This window comes from Lynx canadensis, chromosome A3, assembly GCF_007474595.2.
Source record: "Lynx canadensis isolate LIC74 chromosome A3, mLynCan4.pri.v2, whole genome shotgun sequence".
NCBI lineage: Eukaryota > Metazoa > Chordata > Mammalia > Carnivora > Felidae > Lynx > Lynx canadensis.
This window is the reverse complement of record NC_044305.1, coordinates 139,262,106-139,282,034: the sequence shown is the minus strand read 5'-3', so window position 1 is coordinate 139,282,034 and position 19,929 is coordinate 139,262,106. Positions and strand designations below refer to the sequence as shown.

The 19,929-nt window shown below is 53.1% G+C and overlaps 1 protein-coding gene and 2 long non-coding RNA genes across 5 annotated transcripts; 1 reads left to right on the top strand and 2 right to left on the bottom strand.

Annotated features, from left to right (window-relative positions):
- Positions 1-1,966: 1,966 nt before the first annotated feature.
- Positions 1,967-4,742, bottom strand: LOC115511174. Its single transcript, XR_003967972.1, has 2 exons — positions 3,934-4,742; positions 1,967-2,717 (listed from the first exon to the last, which is right to left on the bottom strand). It is a non-coding gene; the product is annotated as an uncharacterized LOC115511174 (long non-coding RNA).
- Positions 4,743-7,389: 2,647 nt separating this feature from the next.
- On the bottom strand, positions 7,390-13,510 carry TMEM18 (transmembrane protein 18). Of its 3 annotated transcripts, none has more exons than XM_030311743.1 (5): positions 13,270-13,400; positions 12,068-12,185; positions 10,420-10,474; positions 7,762-7,855; positions 7,390-7,672 (listed from the first exon to the last, which is right to left on the bottom strand). In XM_030311743.1, the coding sequence occupies exons 1-5, from the start codon at positions 13,324-13,326 to the stop codon at positions 7,583-7,585; spliced, it is 414 nt and encodes a 137-aa protein (XP_030167603.1). In that variant the 5' UTR covers positions 13,327-13,400; the 3' UTR covers positions 7,390-7,582. The 3 variants fall into 3 exon arrangements, with proteins under 3 accessions (XP_030167603.1, XP_030167602.1, XP_030167601.1); XM_030311742.1 differs by having other exon boundaries at positions 12,068-12,188; positions 13,270-13,399; XM_030311741.1 differs by lacking the exon at positions 12,068-12,185 and having other exon boundaries at positions 13,270-13,510.
- Positions 13,511-13,816: 306 nt separating this feature from the next.
- On the top strand, positions 13,817-19,657 carry LOC115511172. The gene is made up of 2 exons (XR_003967971.1): positions 13,817-16,523; positions 19,399-19,657. It is a non-coding gene; the product is annotated as an uncharacterized LOC115511172 (long non-coding RNA).
- Positions 19,658-19,929: the final 272 nt, after the last annotated feature.

Below are 19,929 nucleotides of genomic sequence, written 5' to 3'. Positions count from 1 at the left end.
CACTCTTTCTCTCTCAAAATAAATACACTTAAGAAAAAATTTTAAAAAATAAATAAAAATGGACAAAAGATCTGAACACACACCTCCCCAGAGAAGAGACAAAGGCAGCAGATGCCTCACTCGTCGTCCGCGAAACGCAAGTTAAAACCACACGGGGTCCCACCGCACACCCGTGAGAATGGCCACAATCTGGAACCCCGACAACGGCAGGTGCTGGCGAGGACGTGGGGCAGGAACGCCCACTCATGGCAGGTCGCGACGCAGAATGGCACGGCCCCTTGGGAAGACAGTGTGGAGCCTCCTCACAAAACTAAACACCAGACGGTCCAGCGATCACACTCCTTGGAATTCAGTCAAAGGGGGTGAGAACTTACGTCCACGTGGAAACCCGCACGTGGATGTTTACAGCAGCTTTATTCGTAACTGCTCAGCTCGGAAGTAACCAAGATGCCCTTCAGTAGGTGACGGATAAATAAACTGTGGTCCATCCAGACAACGGAATCTCATTCTGCACTACAAATACATGAGCTACAAGCCACGAAAAGACAAGGAGGAATCTCAGATGTTACTGAGTGAGGGAAGCCAACGCGAAAAGGCTGTGCACTTGATGGTTCCTGCTATACAAAAATCTGGAAAAGGTGAAACTGTATAGACAGGAAACAGATCAGTCGTTGCTGGGAGTCGGGGGATGGAAGTCAGGAGCACAGATGATTTTTAGGGCAGTGGAAAAATACGTATTTAATACATATATAATAATGATGCATGCCATCATACACTCGTGTGAAGTCCGGCAGTGAACGTGCAAGCAGCCGTGAGTGGAAACAGACCGACATTAAGGCGGGAGGTCTGCGACGTTTGAGGGCTCCAGGCGCGGGACAAAGTCCGCAGCTGGCCCTCTAGGACTGGGGCCCCGCTGGACCCCTCGTTTATGCGTTGAACTGATGCCGCCTGGTTCGTGATGATGCCCAGCTGGGAGCCTACACAGGAGGGCCCAGGGAGCCGGAAGGGGTCCAGGACGAGGCCAGTTCCCCCCACAGGCTTCTCCTCCGTGTCTCCGGAGCAGCACGGGGAACTCGGCCCAGATGTGCCCAGATGTGCGACAAGTGACCAAGATGCTCCCTGCGGCTTCCGACTGAAATTAATCATTAAAACGCCTTCCCGAGACTGAGCTCTGCAGGGCGAGGGCCAGACCTCCGACCTGCACACCTCCGCGCCTCACGTGCCGGCCGTGAGTGACGAGCCACCTGAGCATTTCGGCAGCCGCCTGGCGTGCTCTTCCTGCAACTTAATCTTTAAAAAGTGTTCCATTGGATTACATTATAATTAAGTATGTGTTTATTAATTCAAATGGAGTCCAGGGCCTGGGCAAGCATGCACACTGGGGTGGGCGTCTTTTGTTCTCTGCTGTGTGTGTGTGTGTCTTTGTCCAGTCTGCTTCTGACAAAGTAAAAATTAACTTTACAACATAATTTGGACACGGTCAGCTTCGTTCAAATGAAGACAGGAAATCAAAGCACCATAATTCTTGGTCTGTTCCCTTTGGAGAAGCCTCAGCCTGGCCCCCGCATCCCTGGAGCACTCGGCCTGCTGCCTTGGCGCCCTCTGGCGGCGTTAGTGAAAACACACGTTTCCTCGCCTGAGAATAAGTTTGCAGACCTGAGGAGAGACGGGTTCCGCGTTTTGACATTTTTGTTTCACAGCTTAGGAAACGGGCCGCGCAGAGCACATGGCTGCTGAGGGGGGCACGTCCCTCGTGCACTTGTTTGCACACACGTCTTTCTCTCCCTGGGCTCCTGGGCTGAGCTGACACTTGGATGCGTCCCGTCCTGGGTGTGAGTCTTAGGACTAGATCGATACCAAGTTATCGCCAGCCCGCTAGCCGCTACTGTCCATGCGCTTTAGGGAAATTTAACGCCTGCCGTATGTTTTGATGCTTGCCGTCATCTTATTAAATGAGTACGGCACGCATTAATACACACTTTATTCGCAAGGGGAAACAAATTCAGAAAAAACTCAGTGATTTGGCCGACACTGCCTCTCTAGCAAGTTCCGAGAGTCAGAAGTCAAACCGACCCCTCCCACTCCAAAGACACTCTCCTTCCAGGCCTCGTCTCCCACAGAATGCTATTTTATGTCCTTGATAGTCTTGTGAGCAAGTCTCTGGGAACATGGGAAGCAGTGTTTAAAACCTTTTTCTAATGCGGGAGGAGTCTTCTAACACGGCAAGACTCGGCGCAGGTGTCTTTACCCAGAGTCCACTGCTAGACGTGCAAACGATTCTCACAACCACTTCGTTTTCATGAGCAGTTTTACAGCCACCAGGCACTAATGCGGGGAATTAATCCCGCAGCCGCGGCACAGCGACTATTCCGGAATCTCAGCTGTGTGTGCAGGTAACTTGCTGTCAACAGGAAGTCACCTCACCGGTAGGATGGGGCGTGGAGAACCCCCAAGGCCTCTGGAAGGCTCTCCCGGAGGGCGAACGTGAGGGCGCCATGAACACGAAATCCAACCGTATCGGTCTTCTCCACCTCTGTCGTCCTCCGTGTCTCCGTTATTCTGCTCAGTGGACACTCCAGGGAGTAAACATTCCAAGGCTGCTTGTCGCAGGCACCCCCACGGCGGGAGGAACACGTGGCCCCTTCCTCACGCCAGAGGTGACCAGCCACAGAAGCAAGTGAAGCAGGGATTCAGGGGGATTCAGGCCGAACACTATGCTGGGGAAAAAAAAAAAAAAAAGACAAATCCCACAAGCATCCACTAAATATATTTCAAAAACGTACATCTTTATAATATTATACCCCAAGTATGTTTTCAGGGATTCTTGGCTAAACTTTTACATGTCAAAATATAAACAGTCTGAATTCACTATTTCCTTAATTGCCACTTTTACTATTAAATGCACATAATCTCACAAAACATTGACTTGACATGAATCGGACTGACTACTTTGGTTTAATCCTTCCGACATGAGTAAGCACTTCCAGACCAGAGCGTCAAGAGTGGAGGGCTGGTCTTCGTGACTTCACGGGTAATACAAGTTTGTGTAAGTAAGTGAAACAAACCCCCAAAACATTTGGCATTAGCCAAAATCTATGCCAAATAAATAAATAAGTAAAACTGAAAGTAACTGCTTTGCACCAACTTCCTTGTTGTTTGTCGTCACGCTCCTTCCAGGATGCGTGGCGGCCTTGTTGGCTTGCAGCGAGGGTGAAGTCCCAGCCCTTCGCAGCTGCGCCAGTCAACACAGAAAACACAAGAATTTCTCACAGTTCTAAACTCTTACAACAAAGGCGAAAATCAAACTTCAAACCGGAAAGACATTTTGCCTTACACGTTATTAATTTTAATAATAGTGTTAATTACGTTAAATGTTAAATATTTTAATAATGTTAATATATGAAATTAGAAACAATTTTTAAGAGGCAATATCGTAGTATGAATAGATTAGTCTGCCAAAGTGCAAAATGTCAATTAGCATTTGCAAAATGTTAGCCTCTCTGGTAACCAAGGAAATGCACATTAGAACAATGAGATAAATTTGTGTTTATTCACCAGAAGAGTATTCTTTTAATGTTGCCAGCCAAACAGGGTCAAGGAAACACGTGCAAACGATGCTGGTTTATGCTTCCTGAAGACTGGCTTAGCAATATTTATCAATTGCAATAAAACGTTTATATTTTGACTTAATTTCACTTGCAGGCTTTACCCCACATCAATAACTAACATGTAAAAGTACGCCTCGGAAGTCGTAGATACTTGTATTGCTTAAGTTAGGAAAACAATCAGAAAAACTCTGCACCTCCAGTACCAGTAACTGGTTAAGCAGATTGAACTAGTGATCTGGTTACAATGCAGTCATTGAAAATGACGTACATATTGAAATGTGATCATGATAAAAGGAATTGAAAAAATACTTCATAAAAAATTGACCTTAAGGAAAACCGTAGGGGCAGCGAACTGACATTTGACCATCTCCTTCCGTTCGAAATACACCGGAGGTCATTTAAGAACAGCAAAGCAGACAAGGGCAAGCTGGAGTCCCTGCATGGAAGGTTCAGGAAGAGCGGACTCACGGCGGTGGGCAGGGCTCAGCCCGGGGAGACACGCCCAGGCTCCCCGAGATGGATAAACTCGGCTGGGGACCAGGCCGGACCCGGAGCGCGGGGACCAGCGGTCCCCGTGGGTCCCCGGCAGGAGAGGAGACACACAACACAGGGTGGGCCTGCTGTACGGGCTGCAGGCGGAGGCGGCCGAGTCACCGTCCCTGTCTGGGGATGGCTGCCCCGGGCTCACCGTACAACGTGGGCCCGAATGCCATCCGCGGACCGTTTCTGAACCCGCTCTGGAGGCTGGAAGGAGGCGGTGCGGGGGTCGAGGCCGAGGACATGAAACAAACGTAAGCCGTGACCCCTGCCAACAGGGCACCGACATAGGCAGTGTCACCAGATGCGGCGTGAGACGTCCTCGGCTCCAGGAAGTGAGATGCACAGCACAGAGGACACGCGAGGTGAACAAGAGGCGGCGGGGACCCAAGCACCCGAGGCTCGAGGCTCGCTGGCCTTCCCGGGGGCGCGGCCTGGCAGGGTAGGGTAGGTGGCTTGGTGTCTGTAAGTGTTGGACCCATTTCCACTGATATTCCTTAGTCCGCATCCCTAGTCAATAAGGATTCCAAATTAAAATTTTTAAGTGCTTTGACATTCAAATTTTATTTATTTATTCAGACAGAGCAAGTAGGGGAGGGGCAGAGAGAGAGACAGAGAGAGAGAGAGAGAATCCCAAGAAGGCTGCGTAACCTTGAGATCATGACCGAGCTGAAATCAAGAGTCAGACACTTAACCCACTGAGCCAGCCAGGTGCCCCTAAAAGTTTTTAACTTTAAATTTCTTGTGAAGGGTGAGACTATGTCACCATGTCCTTGCCACTTTGTCACAATAAATAATGCAGGTTTATATGTCACCTTATTTGATATGTGTGTGAATGTGTCTGCACTGATTTTCTGACAAAAGTCAATGTCTGGGTACGTGACTCTCAGGGCCTAGTGAGGGACCACGTGGCCACACCAGCAGAGCCAACCTTCTGAGGGTTCCTGCTTCGTCCACAGAAAAGCCAAAGCAAATGTACAATTTCAGGGGGAAAAAACCATACTATATGTTATTAAATATATAGTCGATCAAGTCAATCATATGGTCAGTGTCAACGAAGACACTGAAGGTGTCGCAGATTTGGAATACGCAAAATATATTTTTATCGTGAATCTCTTTTTCCCCCTCTTTGTTTACAAATATACACGTAAAACGTCTACTTCACTTAAACAGAGGGGACGATGTCCTCTGGATGGAGCGGGCAGTTTGGCGTGTAGGACCTTCCTTCCCGTGACAATGAGAATTAAAACACTTTTTAACAATTGCATTTTAAGGCACAGAATATGAACTTACCAGTTAAAAAAGGTTTGTGTGTGTGTTTGTGAAAATAAAATATAACCGCCCCCCCCCGAAATTACATATGCACACACAAATGTACAAAGACAAGGCCCCGTGTCATGTTTTCACACTGATATACGTCATTAAAGTCAAATTCAGACCATGTTCACGATACTGCACTATGACATCCAGACGGTCCCACAGCACAGTCCAAATAATTGCAGGGAGTGGAAACGCGGCGCGGCCTCCTTACATCAGCCACGTGAGGCTGGATGTCCGGCTGTGTCCCCTTCCCTCTACGGGCCCGCACAAGCTCAGCCTGCACATCCCTTCTGCCTTGCACGAGCTCACACGGCTACTCCTGGGGACCAGGGCTGGGGCCGGGGCTGTGACGCCTGAGCTGTCCCAGGACCACGACACCACTCAACACCTGACGGGGAGCATCCCACTCACAGGCCGCAAGTGCAATGGACTTGAAACGACGGAACACAGATGCTACTTTGAAACCACTTTTTATGTTCAATACAAAAGAGAACATACCAGGAAGGAACTGGAAAACATGTCATAGTAGAAACTTCACTGGTTCTGTCTAGAAGATCCTATCAACTCCCTTCTAAAACTGTCAGAAATCAGGAAATTGTTTCTCTACCAAGAGTTCACAATTATCCAGGAAAACGTTATATATTTCAATTTCAAGATTTAATTTAAAAATCTATCAAAGTGTGGGGTGCCTGGCTGGCTCAGTCGGTTGAGCGTCCGACTTCAGCTCAGGTCATGATCTTACTTAGGTTCATGGGTTCAAGCCCTGCATCCAGCTCTGTGCTGACAGCTCGGAGCCTGGAGCCTGCTTCAGATTCAGTGTCTCTCTCTCTCTCTCTCTCTGCCCCTCCCCAACTTGTGCTCTGGCTCTCAAAAATAAATAAACGTTAAAAGAAATTTTTAATAAAAATAAAAACTATCAGAGTGTCACCTTTTAAGCTGCTAAATATAAATGTCAGACTTTTTTTTTTAATTTAAAGAATATGTTTTGTTTAGAGGGAGAAACCTTGTTAAGATTAAGACAACCATTCACAATTTTTTTCAAACCCAAATCAAGAGCCAGCAGCATTTCCTATACTGGACCCTGCACTTTTAAAAACCTGGATCTCTACTCACCTGTCGCCCTCCAGCTACGGAAGGACCAAGAGGCCTGAGCGACAGTCTGCAAAGGAGATGCTAAGAGGTAATGGTGCACCTGTTCTAACACAAGTGCTAGCACGTTCCTGAGCACCCACACTTTTGAAAAGTGAGATTTAGGAAGGACTATAATCTTGTCATCATTGTAAAAACCTATTAGCTGGAACAGCTAAACAGCCACTGAATATTTCTACTTCTAATCCCGCATCCTGAAAACCTTTCCATGGAGCCCTGACTTGAAGGCCTTTGTACCGTTAACTCCTAGAACTCCTGTGAGAACACAAAGCAGCCCCGAACTTCCTCTGCCCTGGGGCCAACTGTGTGCCCTTCACAGAAGCCTCGCCTCCTGGGCCTTGGCTGCCTGCGCTCACAAGCCTGACTCTCTTCAGGACCTTGCTCCCAGGGTCTCACATACAGACTGCTCCGGCCCAGGGCTTCTCAATCCCGGCACTGCTAACATGCCGGGTCAGATCATCCCTAGCTCAGGACCACCCTGGGCTCCAGCCCTCCAGTGACAACCCAAAACGTCACCACCTTTGCCGCATCCCCTCCTCGGAGAACCAGCTGGGCCGCAGCCTGGGAAGCAGCGCATGCAGGGGGTGATGGTGCCATTGCACGGGCAGCACCATTTATCATTTGCTTCAAAGTGTGTACGTTGCTTCAACGCTTTACAATGAATACTAACCGTACAGGTGACAACTCGGCGAACTATGCACAGACGCTACTGGTTTACACACTTTAACAGGAAGACGCGACATCCTGGGTCGAACCAGGGCTAACCGACACCAGGTGGAACAGGACACTAGTGTTTATTCTAAAAACCAGTTTCAAAGTGTGTCCTACGACACGGATGTCACGATAAAAGGACCCTCTGCACAAACGTGAGTGGCCGAGTAAGGACGCCCCCGACGCGCACTTTAACCCTTGACACAACAACAGAGGAAAACAACGTCCGTGAGAAAACCAACACAACCGTTCCAGTGTTATTCTTCTTTTCTCTTCCTTCCTCTTCTCTTCTCCCGTAACGTTTTCAGGTCAGTCATTACATTCAAAGTCTTTCGGACCCACATAATCTAAAAACAATGATTTTGAGACACGTTTAGAATTGGAAAACACACATCCGTCAACAACACTAGAACTCAGAAAGCCGTAACACACATACCACGATGATCATGGCATTGAGCAGCAGCGGTGCTGAAAACACTAGAGAAATGAACATCCCCCGTGAATCGAAATACTGGTATTTTGAAAATGACCTGTTTCGGGAAGAAATTAAAAGTTACTTGGTATAACGGAACAACGTCCTTAGCGATATTCCCTAACGTAAGGCTCCTGGAGAGCCTCTTACGTCGACTAAGGCTCCACCGCCTGCCCCACGACCGAACCCACCCTCAGCCCTTCCCAGCTCACTCCTACTGGGCCCCACCAGGGAACGTGCAGCGGGCCCGCGGGGAAGAAGGCAGGAGCCCCGGGGCCTGGGGAAGAGGGCGGTGGGGGCAACAGCAATCAACCCTCGGATTTGCCGGGCAAAGTAAACACTCGTGCGCTCTGGTTAACGGCGAGTTTGACGTCACCTGGGACGTGCTGTGCCTTCCGTGCGCCAGAAGGCGTCACGGGCCGCACGCGCTCCAGAGCTACTCTGAGACGGTACCAGCCGGCTCTCTGCTCGAACTCTCACCAGCAGGCTGGGTCCCTCAAGCTGCCCCCAGGCAGAGGCTGGTTGTATCCTGGGGCTCGTCTGTGACCACCAGTGACACGCAGAACGACCGTTTATAAAGCACCTAACAACCTGTCAGCTCAGTGACAGTCACGGAGGAGCCGGCCAGCAGCCCTGGCATCACGGCTGAGAACAGGGGAGGCAGAGCTCAGGGCTTATACTAACTATAGGGGAGACGGTTCAGATAAGACGACACTCAAAACGCACTCGTGTGACTGATGTTCCGGACAAAAATGAAGCCAAGGAGCATGGAGTTGCACGTGGGCTGCAGGAAGGCTCCCGACACTCCAGCAGGGACCCGGGGGAGCCACCAGGGCCCAGCCGTGGCCAGCCTGTGGCCATGGCTGCCGTGGCTGTGCCGAGGTCGTGCCGAGGCCTAGGTCGAGGAGGGGCTGGCGCTTGGGGAAGCAGGCCACCGCTCGGGAGGCGTGGGGGCGGGCGCCGGAGGTGAGGGACAGAGCCGCGCTCGTGGTTTGTTTCCAAGGTCAAGGACCTCGGAAGGAATCTGCGTGGCGAGTGAGGTCTATGGCCAAAGTCACCGGGAGGAGAAGCGCCAGTACAGAGTGGAGCACCGTGCCTGGGGTCAGCTCTGGATGGGGGCCGAGTGTGAAGCGCTGCTCTCCTGATGGTCATCAGACCTCCAGCGGCTGGGGCGGCTGCCCTAGCACAGGAGGAAGGCAGAGAGCGGAAGGAGGGACGTCCTGAGAGAGGAGGAGACTGGCAGCCTGGTGTCCTGGAAACCCGCGAGCAGGTGGTTCAGGGGGAGGGAGGCTGAGGTCAAGTAACCCGCGGACTGGCGGTGGGCCAGGCCCCACACACCCCACCCTGTCATGAACAACAGCGTTTCCGCTACAAGGTGGGGAGCGGGCCCAAGGGGACAGTGACCATCTTCCAAGTCTCATCGTGAAGGGTCCAGACGGGGGAGGCCCAAGGGGCCCTGTTTTACATTGAAAAGTGGGGATTTTCTCAGTACGTCTGGCTGAGGAGATGGGTTCAGAGGGCAGCCAGGAGCAGGTGCTGGGGCCACAGCCATTCCCTGAAGGCACAGGCTTCTTCCAGGTCCTCAGGACCCGACGAGCAAGGACGTGTGGGGGCTGGAGAGACAGCAGGTGTAACGCAGGGGGGATGGAACGTGCACGGTCACCTAGGGTGGCTTTCCGCAACCTCCTGGAAAGCGCCAAATGGCACACATTCATGCTTCCCGGGCCAAGAAGCAAGATCTTCAACCCCTTTTTGCTGAGAGTCTAGTAGTTTTTCTTTTTTTTCTTTCACATTGAAGAAATGTAAATGTTTTAGCACTCAGAAATATCAAGACCATTTTTAGCTCACAGGCCACGTAAAACCAGTGGGCCAGATAGGGCCTGTGGACCGTTGTCTGAAAGCCACATCTAGACACACGTGTGAGGGTCCCAGATGAAGCCCCTCGCTTTGCACAGCTGTGTCTCGCTCACACGTGTGGGTGCCGGTGCTGAGCTGCACCCAGACACAGGGCCTGACACTCAGGCAGGATGATGTGAGAGCTGGAAACAGGGGCAGAGGACAAGCAGAGGGCAGTGACGGCTGGTGATGCCCCGCGGGTCTCCACACCCCAGGGAACAGAGGCTGGCAGGAGCCGTGGTGGACAGGGAGGAGGTGGGGCTCCAGGGAGGCCGCAGGCAAGGGGGTAGAGCTGCGATCACTGGAGGGCGGCCGGGGGTTTATGCCAGGAGGACATCCGAGGCCTCGAGAGGACACGGCAGGTCCAGGGAGGGCAGAGAAGTCTCAGAGCACATCACCCACCGCCCTGACCACGCGTGGACCGAATTCTCTCTAAAATGCCACTTTCTCTACTCTGCAAATAGAGCTACCTCAAACAGCCCCTTGAACTGTCGCCCGCTGTCATGAACCGTATCAACCAATCTTCAAATCCTAAACTGTCTGATAAGCCGTTCCTCTGACCTAAACCTGTCGGAGCAGAAGCACTTGGGCCCCCAGGGCCTTCAGCGACTTGTTTTCTCTTGCGGCTCCCGGAGTCTTGTGGTCGGCGTGCAATGCTCCCACTGCACAGACCACTCTAGAGTGCCACTCCCCAGTATGGTCAACATGCACAGGGCGTCGGCCTACCTCCAGTTCATTGCTGCTACTTCATTGATGTACTCGGCACAATAAACTAGAATCACTGGAAGAGAGAGAAACCACGTGTCAGGATCTGGATGGCGATTGATCACCAATCTTTACAGAATTAAACATGCTGTTTATGATGGTATATTTAACATAAATGTAAGAGAATAGCAAGTTTTGATGAGAGGTGGACTTCCTATTTTAGAGACACTGTGAGGTAAGACTGTAACCCTTGCACACTACAGGCAGGACACCTCCCCTTGACGGAAACACGGGAAGGTCTCAGTGCACAGAGACCGGAAGCAGGTCTGCCCCTGCAAACCACGTGCGCACACGTGTGCCTGCGCCCGTGCTCCGACAGGACCCGGTCACGGTGACCCAGTCACAGAACGCCCAGAGCTGCGAGACCAGGTGCCTTCCACCGTCACACTGCCACCCCGCGGGGACACACGGGACAGCCGGCTAGAGACAGGCCCAGAGGTTCTGGCGGCCGCAGCAGGAATCCCGATGCCCCCCCCCCCCCCCCCGAGCCTACCTGAGTAGGGACCACGACCCTCCCCGAGCCCGGGACGCAGAAGCACACGGCTATTCAACCCCGGATCCGGAGCTCGCTCAGCACCGCGTGCTGCCACCGTTCCTGCGTGAAAACTACACGGCGGGACGCGGCAAACCGCAAAGTTCTCAGGTAAATTAAAATGGGAAAAACCTTCCCGTCCTTGACCCAAGTCACAAAACGGAAGACACCACGGCTTTAGAACCTCTGGACTCCTCCCTCCGGATTGGACCCAACGAGGCACATCAAGAAAGCCAAGGGAAAAGGAGAAAAGGGGGGGAAAGGCTGAGACACGGAAGGCGGCGGAATGACGCCATCTCTGCCAGCTGACCAGGTAATGAATCTCGGCGGTGCCACCCAGGGGCTGAGTGACCTGGGGGGCAGGGAGCCCCTCCGCGTCTCACTTGTAAAAATGCGGCAAATAACACCGCCCTGAATAAAATCAATCTGTGCGGGTCTGAGAGCCAAAGGAATCACAGAAGATGTACACACACGTAGAACACTGTCTGTCTGTTGCCCCCACGTGTGCAAAATCCTCCCCTCTTCACCCTTCATAAATAAGAAACCCAACACGGTTCTTGAGTTGCCAAGTTTTCCTCGCACGACCGCTCCCGTGATCAGGCCGGCGTCTTTCTCCGAGGGACCCGCCCCAGGGCCCGTGCACAAGCTGTCCTCGCGGCAGGGAGTTCACTGGGGCCCTCGCGCCGCACCCCTGCTGCGTGGCTCCCTCCTGCAGGCCCTGCACACCCCGGTCTACGCGCTGCCCCCGCACCTCGCACGAGACCCCGTCCCGGAGCTCCGCTGGTTTGCTGCCTCGTCCGGATCACGGGCGACAGCAACGCACCTCCGTCCGAAACTGCGTCGCGGAGCCGGTGCTGCCCACCACCTCGTGCGGGCCCAGAGGCGCACACGCCCGTGACAGCACGTGGCGGCAGGAAGCAGGGCCTCCGCTCTTCCCTTGCGCTGCAGGACGACTTCTGCGACGCCAACGCACCGCTTCCCTCTCTCCCGAGGACGCTCTCTTACTGACACGTCCCACCCTGCACCTGGTCACGTCACACGGCAATCTGGGTCACAGAATTCGTGCATTCTACTCACCTAAGCACAGGAAATGCCCGACCTGTAGTTTATACCTCTGGGCTGAGAGACACGTGAGCAGCAGACACAGCACGTGGAAGACGGCCAGCCCCAGGAGCCACGGCTCCGCCCAGTCCGTCTGCTGCAAGACACATCGCTAGAAACTCATCACGGTCAACTCACATGGGGGCCAGGCGTCGCGTCTCCTGGGTCAGGGGGGCCAGCGGTCCCTCACTGCCAGCACCCCTGGGCCCCCACTGCCAGCGCTCCTGGGGCTGCGGGGCGGGGCGTCCAGGGCCCTTCCCCCACAGGCCTCCCAGAAGCAGGTGTTGGGGAAGGAAGGGGAGGAGGGAGACGGCAACGACTGCACCTCAGCCACCCGCAGACATTAAAGAGAAATGTCACTGCTTTAATGTCTGAGCACGCAGAACTGGGGCACCACGGATTTCCCCTTCTGTGGCCTGAATAAAATCATGTTTTAAGGCTTCTAAGGATCATCGTCCCAGGACAAGCAGGAACAGAGTTCCTGAGACTAGCACTCAAGGCCTTGGGAAATCTGAGCCATCCCAATTTGCTAGATTTCCTCCGACCTTTCTGTCAGGCCGCCAAATAGCACTGACATGTCGGGTCTCCTCAACCGGAGGGTGGCATGTCCGCACCCCAGATGCTCGTATCCCCCCCCCCAACCATGCTCGGATTTACCCTTCGTCTAGATCTCCCCTGCAAGCTCACCCCCAAGCCCTGCCCTTAGCCCCGCCCCCAGCAAACCAGGCCGGGAACTGCATCAGGACACTGCAGAGCCCTCAGGACTAAGTGTCCCCTGCCGCTTCTGCACGCCCCGGAGGGTAAACTGCCCACAAGCTACCCGTCCCCATCAATGTGCGGAGGGGGCAAAGGGAAGGGAGCGAGGGGGGGCGTCCAGAACAGCGCAAGAGCAGCACCTGGGGCTCCCACTGCGCTGGGGGAGCGGTCCCCCCACCACCTCTACCCGCGGTGCGTCCACACCTAGGGCCCAGGGCCGCCCAAGAGTCCCCGCCAGGTCCGCCCCGAAACGTCCCGCCCACCACCAGGCCCCGCCCAGGATCGGTCGGCCCACCACCAGGCCCCGCCCCCGCCCCACCCGGTGTCGTCGGCGTCCGTGGCGGATGCGAACAAACCCGGACTGCCCCCCCCACCCCCACCAACCATCACCCGAGCTGGCGACCAAAAAGGCAGCGAGTTACCGTGATCACGGCGGGAATGCTGACGGGGAAAGAGCTGACCGAGAAGGCGGACGGCATCGTCCCCGGAAAGGCCCACCCTCACCACCACCGTCTCCTGTCCCCACCCCAGTCGGTTACCACAGGGAACGCCTCCGGCGTCCCCTCTCGCGGGATTTCTACTTGTCGCGAAATCTGCTCGGACCCAGCTATCTCGCGATATCTCCCGTGCCCGGTGCCGGGTCCACATCTCGCGGTTTTCTATGGCTTTAAATCTAACGTTGAAATTGTAACTACGCTCCCAGAGTGTTTTCCCAAGCGGGCCGAGAGGCGAGAGGGGACGAGAGCGTCTTTAGTTCTCAGACCTTCAACCCAGTGGCGCTCTCGAGAACCGGGGGGCGAGTGGGCGTCTCTGCCTGCTTCCGACGTCGGCCCCGAGGGACCGAGGGGGGACGGTGTCCGCGCTCCCGGGGGACCGAGGGGGACAATGTCCGGGGGACCGAGGGGAAGGGGGCGGTGCCCGCGCTCCCGGGGGACCATGGGGACGGTGTCAGCGCTCCCGGGGGACCGAGGGGAGAGTATCCGCGCTTCCGGGGAACCGAGGGGGACAGGGTCTGGGAGGGACCCACTTTTTCTAGCAGATAACCTTGTGCGTGCGCACACATCACCTGGGCCCGTATGTACGTGGGGTCTGAGTACACCTGGGGGTGCCGAACGTTCCACCTTTCTAACAAGCCGGGTGAGGGGGTTGCTGCCTGTGGGCGACCGCAGTTGAGAAGGCCCTGGGGACGCCCTGCCTACCCTCCGCTTACAGGTGCATTCGGGTCGCTGTTCGTTAACCGGGGTGTCCAGAGCCCTGCGCCTCAGGGACGGACTCGGGACCCGCGGTTAATAGGTGAGCGCGGGCACGCGGTAGCAGGAGCGGGTGAGACAGGGTGTGTGTGCGGCCGCCCGCGGACCTACCCGGAAGGCGACCGTGTGCCCGCAGGGCCGGGACTGCCACGTGCGGAGACAGCGCCCGCCGTCTGGGTGGAGTGGAGCGAGGACGCGCAGGGGCCCCGCCTCTGGGGCTCGTGCGGGAGCAAGGCGGCGCCAAAGGACGCGAGGAGATGGCTTCCCGGCAGGTGCGTTCCTGAGCGGCGGATCAAACCGACACTGAACCCAGAGGGCCGCGCTCCGGTTTAAGCCGGGCTGCTGCAGCGTCCGAAACGGCGTCCGGTGACCCCGCAGGTCCCGCGGGTCCCGGCCGCAAGGGTCGTGGGGTCTGCACGCTCCCGCGCCCTCCTCCCCACGCTTTCCACTCCGCCCAGAGACCTCGAAGAACACCTGCTAGGCCAAGTCCCGCCTGCTTTGAACGCTCTGTGCTCCTGCTTCTTACGTGTTCTCCCTGCTCCCCGCTCCGCTGCCGCTGCGCTCCCTTTTCAGACACTTTCTAACCTTTGCCCGGAATCGTCAGGGGGCACTCAGTTTTCCCTGCACCGAGTCAAAATCCCACTCGCATCGTGATCCTGGAGGTGGGATCCCTAACAGCGTGTTCAACACAGAGCTGCCGTTCCGGTTCTGGGACTACATCTCCCCAGGAGGTGACGCTGTGTGCCCTCCGCCCCGCCCCTCCTTCCCCGGAGTTACTGCGGGCCGGGCTGGAACAGACCCCTGCGGGGACCCGGTCCAATCTCATTTTAATCAGGCGCCAGCAGGTGGCAGCACGCCGCCTTGCCTCGGTCCTGCTGGCGGAGCCTGAACACCTTTTCCATGTTTTCAACAAAATCAATTTTCGAGTGTTCACAGTTGTTGAACTGAGAGGCTTTACTCCACACCATTTAATTTTAGACGGAGAAATAGTTTGGTTTTTTTTCCCGAGCATTATGGGGTAGCCGAATCTGTTCTTATCGATTCTTCTCTCATAGAATGCAGGTGTAAACTTGCAGTCATTTAACGACAGGCTTCCGAGAACTCCATAATTATGGACAACGAAAGCCTTATGGATTAAATCCAGCAAATTTTATATCTCACCTTCACTTGATATTTTCAGTATTCCACTGATGCGTCCCTACCTCAGTGCTCCGGAAGTGGTGACCACATGGGTCACAACCACACCAAACTGTGCTACTTGGTTTGACGCGTTTCTGTCCTTCTCACTGACTGAGCCGCTCCAGGGCCTGGTCCTGTCTTATCCGTCTGATTGTTTGACACCCTCAGCACATCTGATACCTAGTAGGTTGTCCGTGAGAATGTCTGTGACCAGAGCGCCGAACACATCTGTAGCGACAGCTCATTCAGTCGTTGGAGATGAAGATCTTCTGGAATCTGTGTTTGGGTGCAGACCCTCAGGACTACGCATGCAGGCGCACTCCCGGGAGGGCTTCTTGTGTCCGCAGACAAGGAGGGAAGAGCTGAGGAAACAAATTAAGGCACGTCTTCTCTTGGGAAAATTGAATCCATAATGACACATTATTAGTTGAAGTCGTCCCCTCCTACCCCCACCTTATTCCTGAGCCAGCAGGCCCTAAAGCAGCAGTTTTCCAGAACATGTTTGGGAAGCCTCATTGTACAGCATATGGAAGGGACTGTGTTCCTCGAGCCCCATGAGGTTTCTGTAGAATTTCTTAAAATTTTATCGTGGCTAGTAGTAAACACACAAGTGCAATGTTATGTTTGGGGATTTTCCCTCTGTATTTTTGATTGTATATCGTCGACCCGAAACAGATAAGATCGCTAAAGCGTGGTTAAAAATTAGGCCACACGAACATGCTATTTGGGTATCTGATGTGCTCTCTAACAGGTCGTCTGTAAGAAGCCAGAGCCAGATGACCAGGCTCTGCTGATGTCCTGGGATGAGGCCCATGGTGACACAGACATTAGTCTAAACCTCCCTCTTGGCTTTTCTGATGTGTGTGCCTGATGCCTCTTGATGGCAAATCTGTCACGTGCCATCAGCGGCTGGCTCTGGGTTTATGGAAAGTGTGGAGGCATTTCCCACAATGGTTTCTGGCACATAGTGGACACTCAGGGGACGTTTGTCTAGTCATTCATAGCCTGGCCATTGGCTAATGGGGCAGGCCCTGGGCCAGAGGGTGGACCACCACCAGGCCAAAAGGCGGTCCACGCCATGGGAGACGCGTGCTGTGATGGTGCCGAAGGAAACTGCCTGCAGGAAGCGTCACCAGGCGGGGGCACGTGCAGGGCTGACCTCTGAAGATTGAGTGGAGACTCCTCTGGTAAGCTGGGTAGAAGGAAAAGAACATTGCTGGCAGAGGAAACCATGTGTTCAGACACAGGTAAGGATGAAATTTGTTAACGAATATAAGGAACTGTAAGTTCTTGCTCTGGGTTGAAGTGAAAGGCGTCTCGTGGAGAATATTAGGGAATTTGAACATTAACCAGGTAATGTAAGTGTGTGTGCTCTGTGGAGACTGGCCTGACTCTTGCAGGCCAGTATTTCTCATTCAAGGCCCACTGTTCTCCATGTGCAGGGACATATTCTCAAACTATTTCTCAGTCAGGCTATAAATGCCACATCTGTATTTCGATGGCAGTGTTTAAAATCACTGTGTCCATTTACACGTCTGTGTCTCCTCTGTCTGTGCATCCACTCTGCATTTCCTGAACGTCCACTTTATACCACAGTTTACTTCTAGAATCCCAAAGACGCCCCCACCCTCGTTTCTGGAAATGATGAGCGTGTTCCCTCACACAGAGGAGGGGAGTGTAGGTGGCACATGGGATTACAGTCACTGCACAGCTGCCTTCATGTAGGGAGCGAGGCAACCGGCCATGGCTAGTGTGCGGGGGGAGAAGAGCCCGGCACGCAGGTGCCTCCGGAGGCTGGAGGGCAGCAGGATCGTCTCCCCGGGAGACTCCGGGAGGAACCAGCCCTGCCAACGCTTTGATTTCAACCCAGTGAGACCCGTTTCAGAGTTTTGACTCCCAAAAATGTAAGATGCATTTGTTAAGCCGCTAAGTTTGGGGCAGTTTGTTAGAGCGGCAACAGAAAATACGTAAGGCAGGGGGTGCAATGGGCGGCGGTCGGTAACCACTCATGTTTTTCAGAAACCTCAGTACGCGCGTGGTCTCCCCCAGGTGAATGTCCTCCGCGCTCGATGCACGACATCCCCACCCTCCAGCTGTCACTCCATGAGTTCCTGGGCACACCTTCCTGTGCTTCTTACATCCTTTCCACCCTTAAAAAATTTTTTTAACGTTTATTTATTTTTGAGACAGAGAGAGACAGAGCATGAACAGGGGAGGGGCAGAGAGAGAGGGAGACACAGAATCCGAAACGGGCTCCAGGCTCTGAGCTGTCAGCACAGAGCCCGACGCGGGGCTCGAACTCACGGACCGTGAGATCATGACCTGAGCCGAAGTCGGACACTTAACCGACCGAGCCACCCAGGCGCCCCCTTTCCACCCTTTAAATGCAACCTCTGGGATCCTATTAGCTGAGACTCTCTTGATTGTAGGTTGTGGAAATCTCCTCTCCCTCTGGCAGAGCAACGTTCTCTGGACCTAGAGCAGGAAGCATGGCCCTGAGCCTTGGCCGCAGACCCTCCTGTCTACATTCATGTTCCCCATTGCTTGACATCGTTATGAAAGCAGTGGCCAAATCATAGAATGACTTTTTAAATTAGGAGGGGCAAAAGCATCTTTTGATTTTTACTTCTGTCAACTAGCTGTTTCTCCAGCTTTTAAGATGATAAACTAGGGGCACCCGGGGGGCTCAGTCGGTTAGGCATCTGACACCTGATTTCGGCTCAGGTCATGATCTCGGGGTTCATGAGACCGAGCCCTGTGTCGGGCTCTGCACTGACAGCTGGGAGCCTGCCTGGGATTCTCTCCCTCCCTCTCTCTGCCCCTTCCCCACTCACGCTCTCACTCTAAAACACAAAACAAAACTGGGGACACGTCGAAGACTCAGTGAGAAGAGAGATCAGCTGGGCCAGCAAGTGGGAGAGTTGACGGCTCGCAGGCTGGTTGCAGGGGGCGGGGAGGCCTGAGGACAGAGGGTGCTCTTTGCAGGGTCAAGGTGGGAGTGACCCAGCCCAGTGTTCACAGGTTCACACCACTGCCTGATTCTTTATCCTTTTCCCTTTTGTTTTGTTAAACGCCTAGAGTGAGATATGGGCTGGTAGGCTGGGCGTACATTCAGCGTGATTCTCCTGACAGGAGCCCGCCCCCCAGGGTCCCCCTTCTGGTGCTGGTCCTGCTGGAGGTGCCATCGCCACACTTGCTGTGTCTTAACTTGCGTTTCCCAGATAACTAGTAAAAGTGAATTCTTGTTCATATGCTTATTGGCAATTTATATATCTTCTTTGGTAAAGTTTCTATTTAAATATTCTCTCCGTTTTTTACTGGGTTGTTTTTTTCTTTTTATTATTAGGTATAAGATTAAAAAATATGTTTTGCACACTAGTTGTTTACTAGATCTATGTTTTGTGAATGTTTCCTCCTGATCAGGAGCTCGTCTATTCGTAGTCTTACGGAATCTTCAATGAACAAATATTTTCAATTTTGGCAAAGTTACTTTATCATTTTTTAACACGTTCATTGTTTTCTGTGGCCTAAGAAACGTTTGCCTACCTCATATCACAAAGATCCTGTATTTTCACATAAAACTTTAAATGTCGATGAGCCATCTCAAATTAACTTTTGTGAAATGGGTGAATGAGGAAGGGTCAAGTTCACGTTTTCCTTGATATGCAATTATTCCAGAACTGTTTACTAAAAAATGCTTTCTTTCCCCCATTTGATTGCCTTTCCACCTTTGTCCAACAGCAGCCAGCCCTGGGGGGTGCCTACTGCTGGGCTCTGTCCTGTGCGGGCCCCCTGCCCTCACACACACACAGTGTCTACCACTGAACTTTATCTGAGGCTCAACCTTATCTACATGCATCGTAAACACTGGGAGAAAGTAAAATAAAGTACAGTAGAATGCATCAGATGTATCTACAAAGCCTACAGGAAATGTCTTTTAAACTTGCCCGGCATTTACCATTTCCAAAGCTCTTCACCCCTTTCTGGAGATTCACGTTTTTGTGCTGTATCATTTTCTCTGAGGCTAAAGAATTTCCTTTAGCATTTCATGCCATGTGGATCTGTTGCTATTTCCTTGGTTTTCTCTGTCCGGGATGCTCTCATTTGGTCTTCGTTTGACAGGCTATTTTTGCGGCACATTGACTTTTGCACGTGACCTTGTCTTTCCGTGAGCGCTCTGGAGCAGCCCTGCTGTCTTCCGGCCGTAGCTTCTCACCGGAGCCAGCGGTCCTTCCGCGTGCAGGTTTTCTGCGGGTGCTGTGCCATACTCCTGTTTTGAGGATTTTCTCTTGGTTTCACCAGATGGACGATGATGTGCCTAAGATTCATTTTATCTGTATTTGTATTTCTTTTGGCTCAATAAACTTAATTCTCTGAGTTATATCTGTTTTTAACCAAATATTTACACTTTTCAGACACCGTTCCCACCAATATCCCTGTCCTATTCTTTGTCTCTTCTCTCCTGAGATGACAGACGAATGTATATGCTAGACGTCCCAGGATTACAGAGGTATGCTTAGTTTGCAGGCTGTACAAAATGGGGTATATGAGAGCTGGCCCCGGGCTTGATGAGCCCTGATCTCCACGGTGAAATGTAAACACAGCAGTTAACTCAAACTACAACAGAGGAGTCCTTCTGTCTTCTCCGGTGTG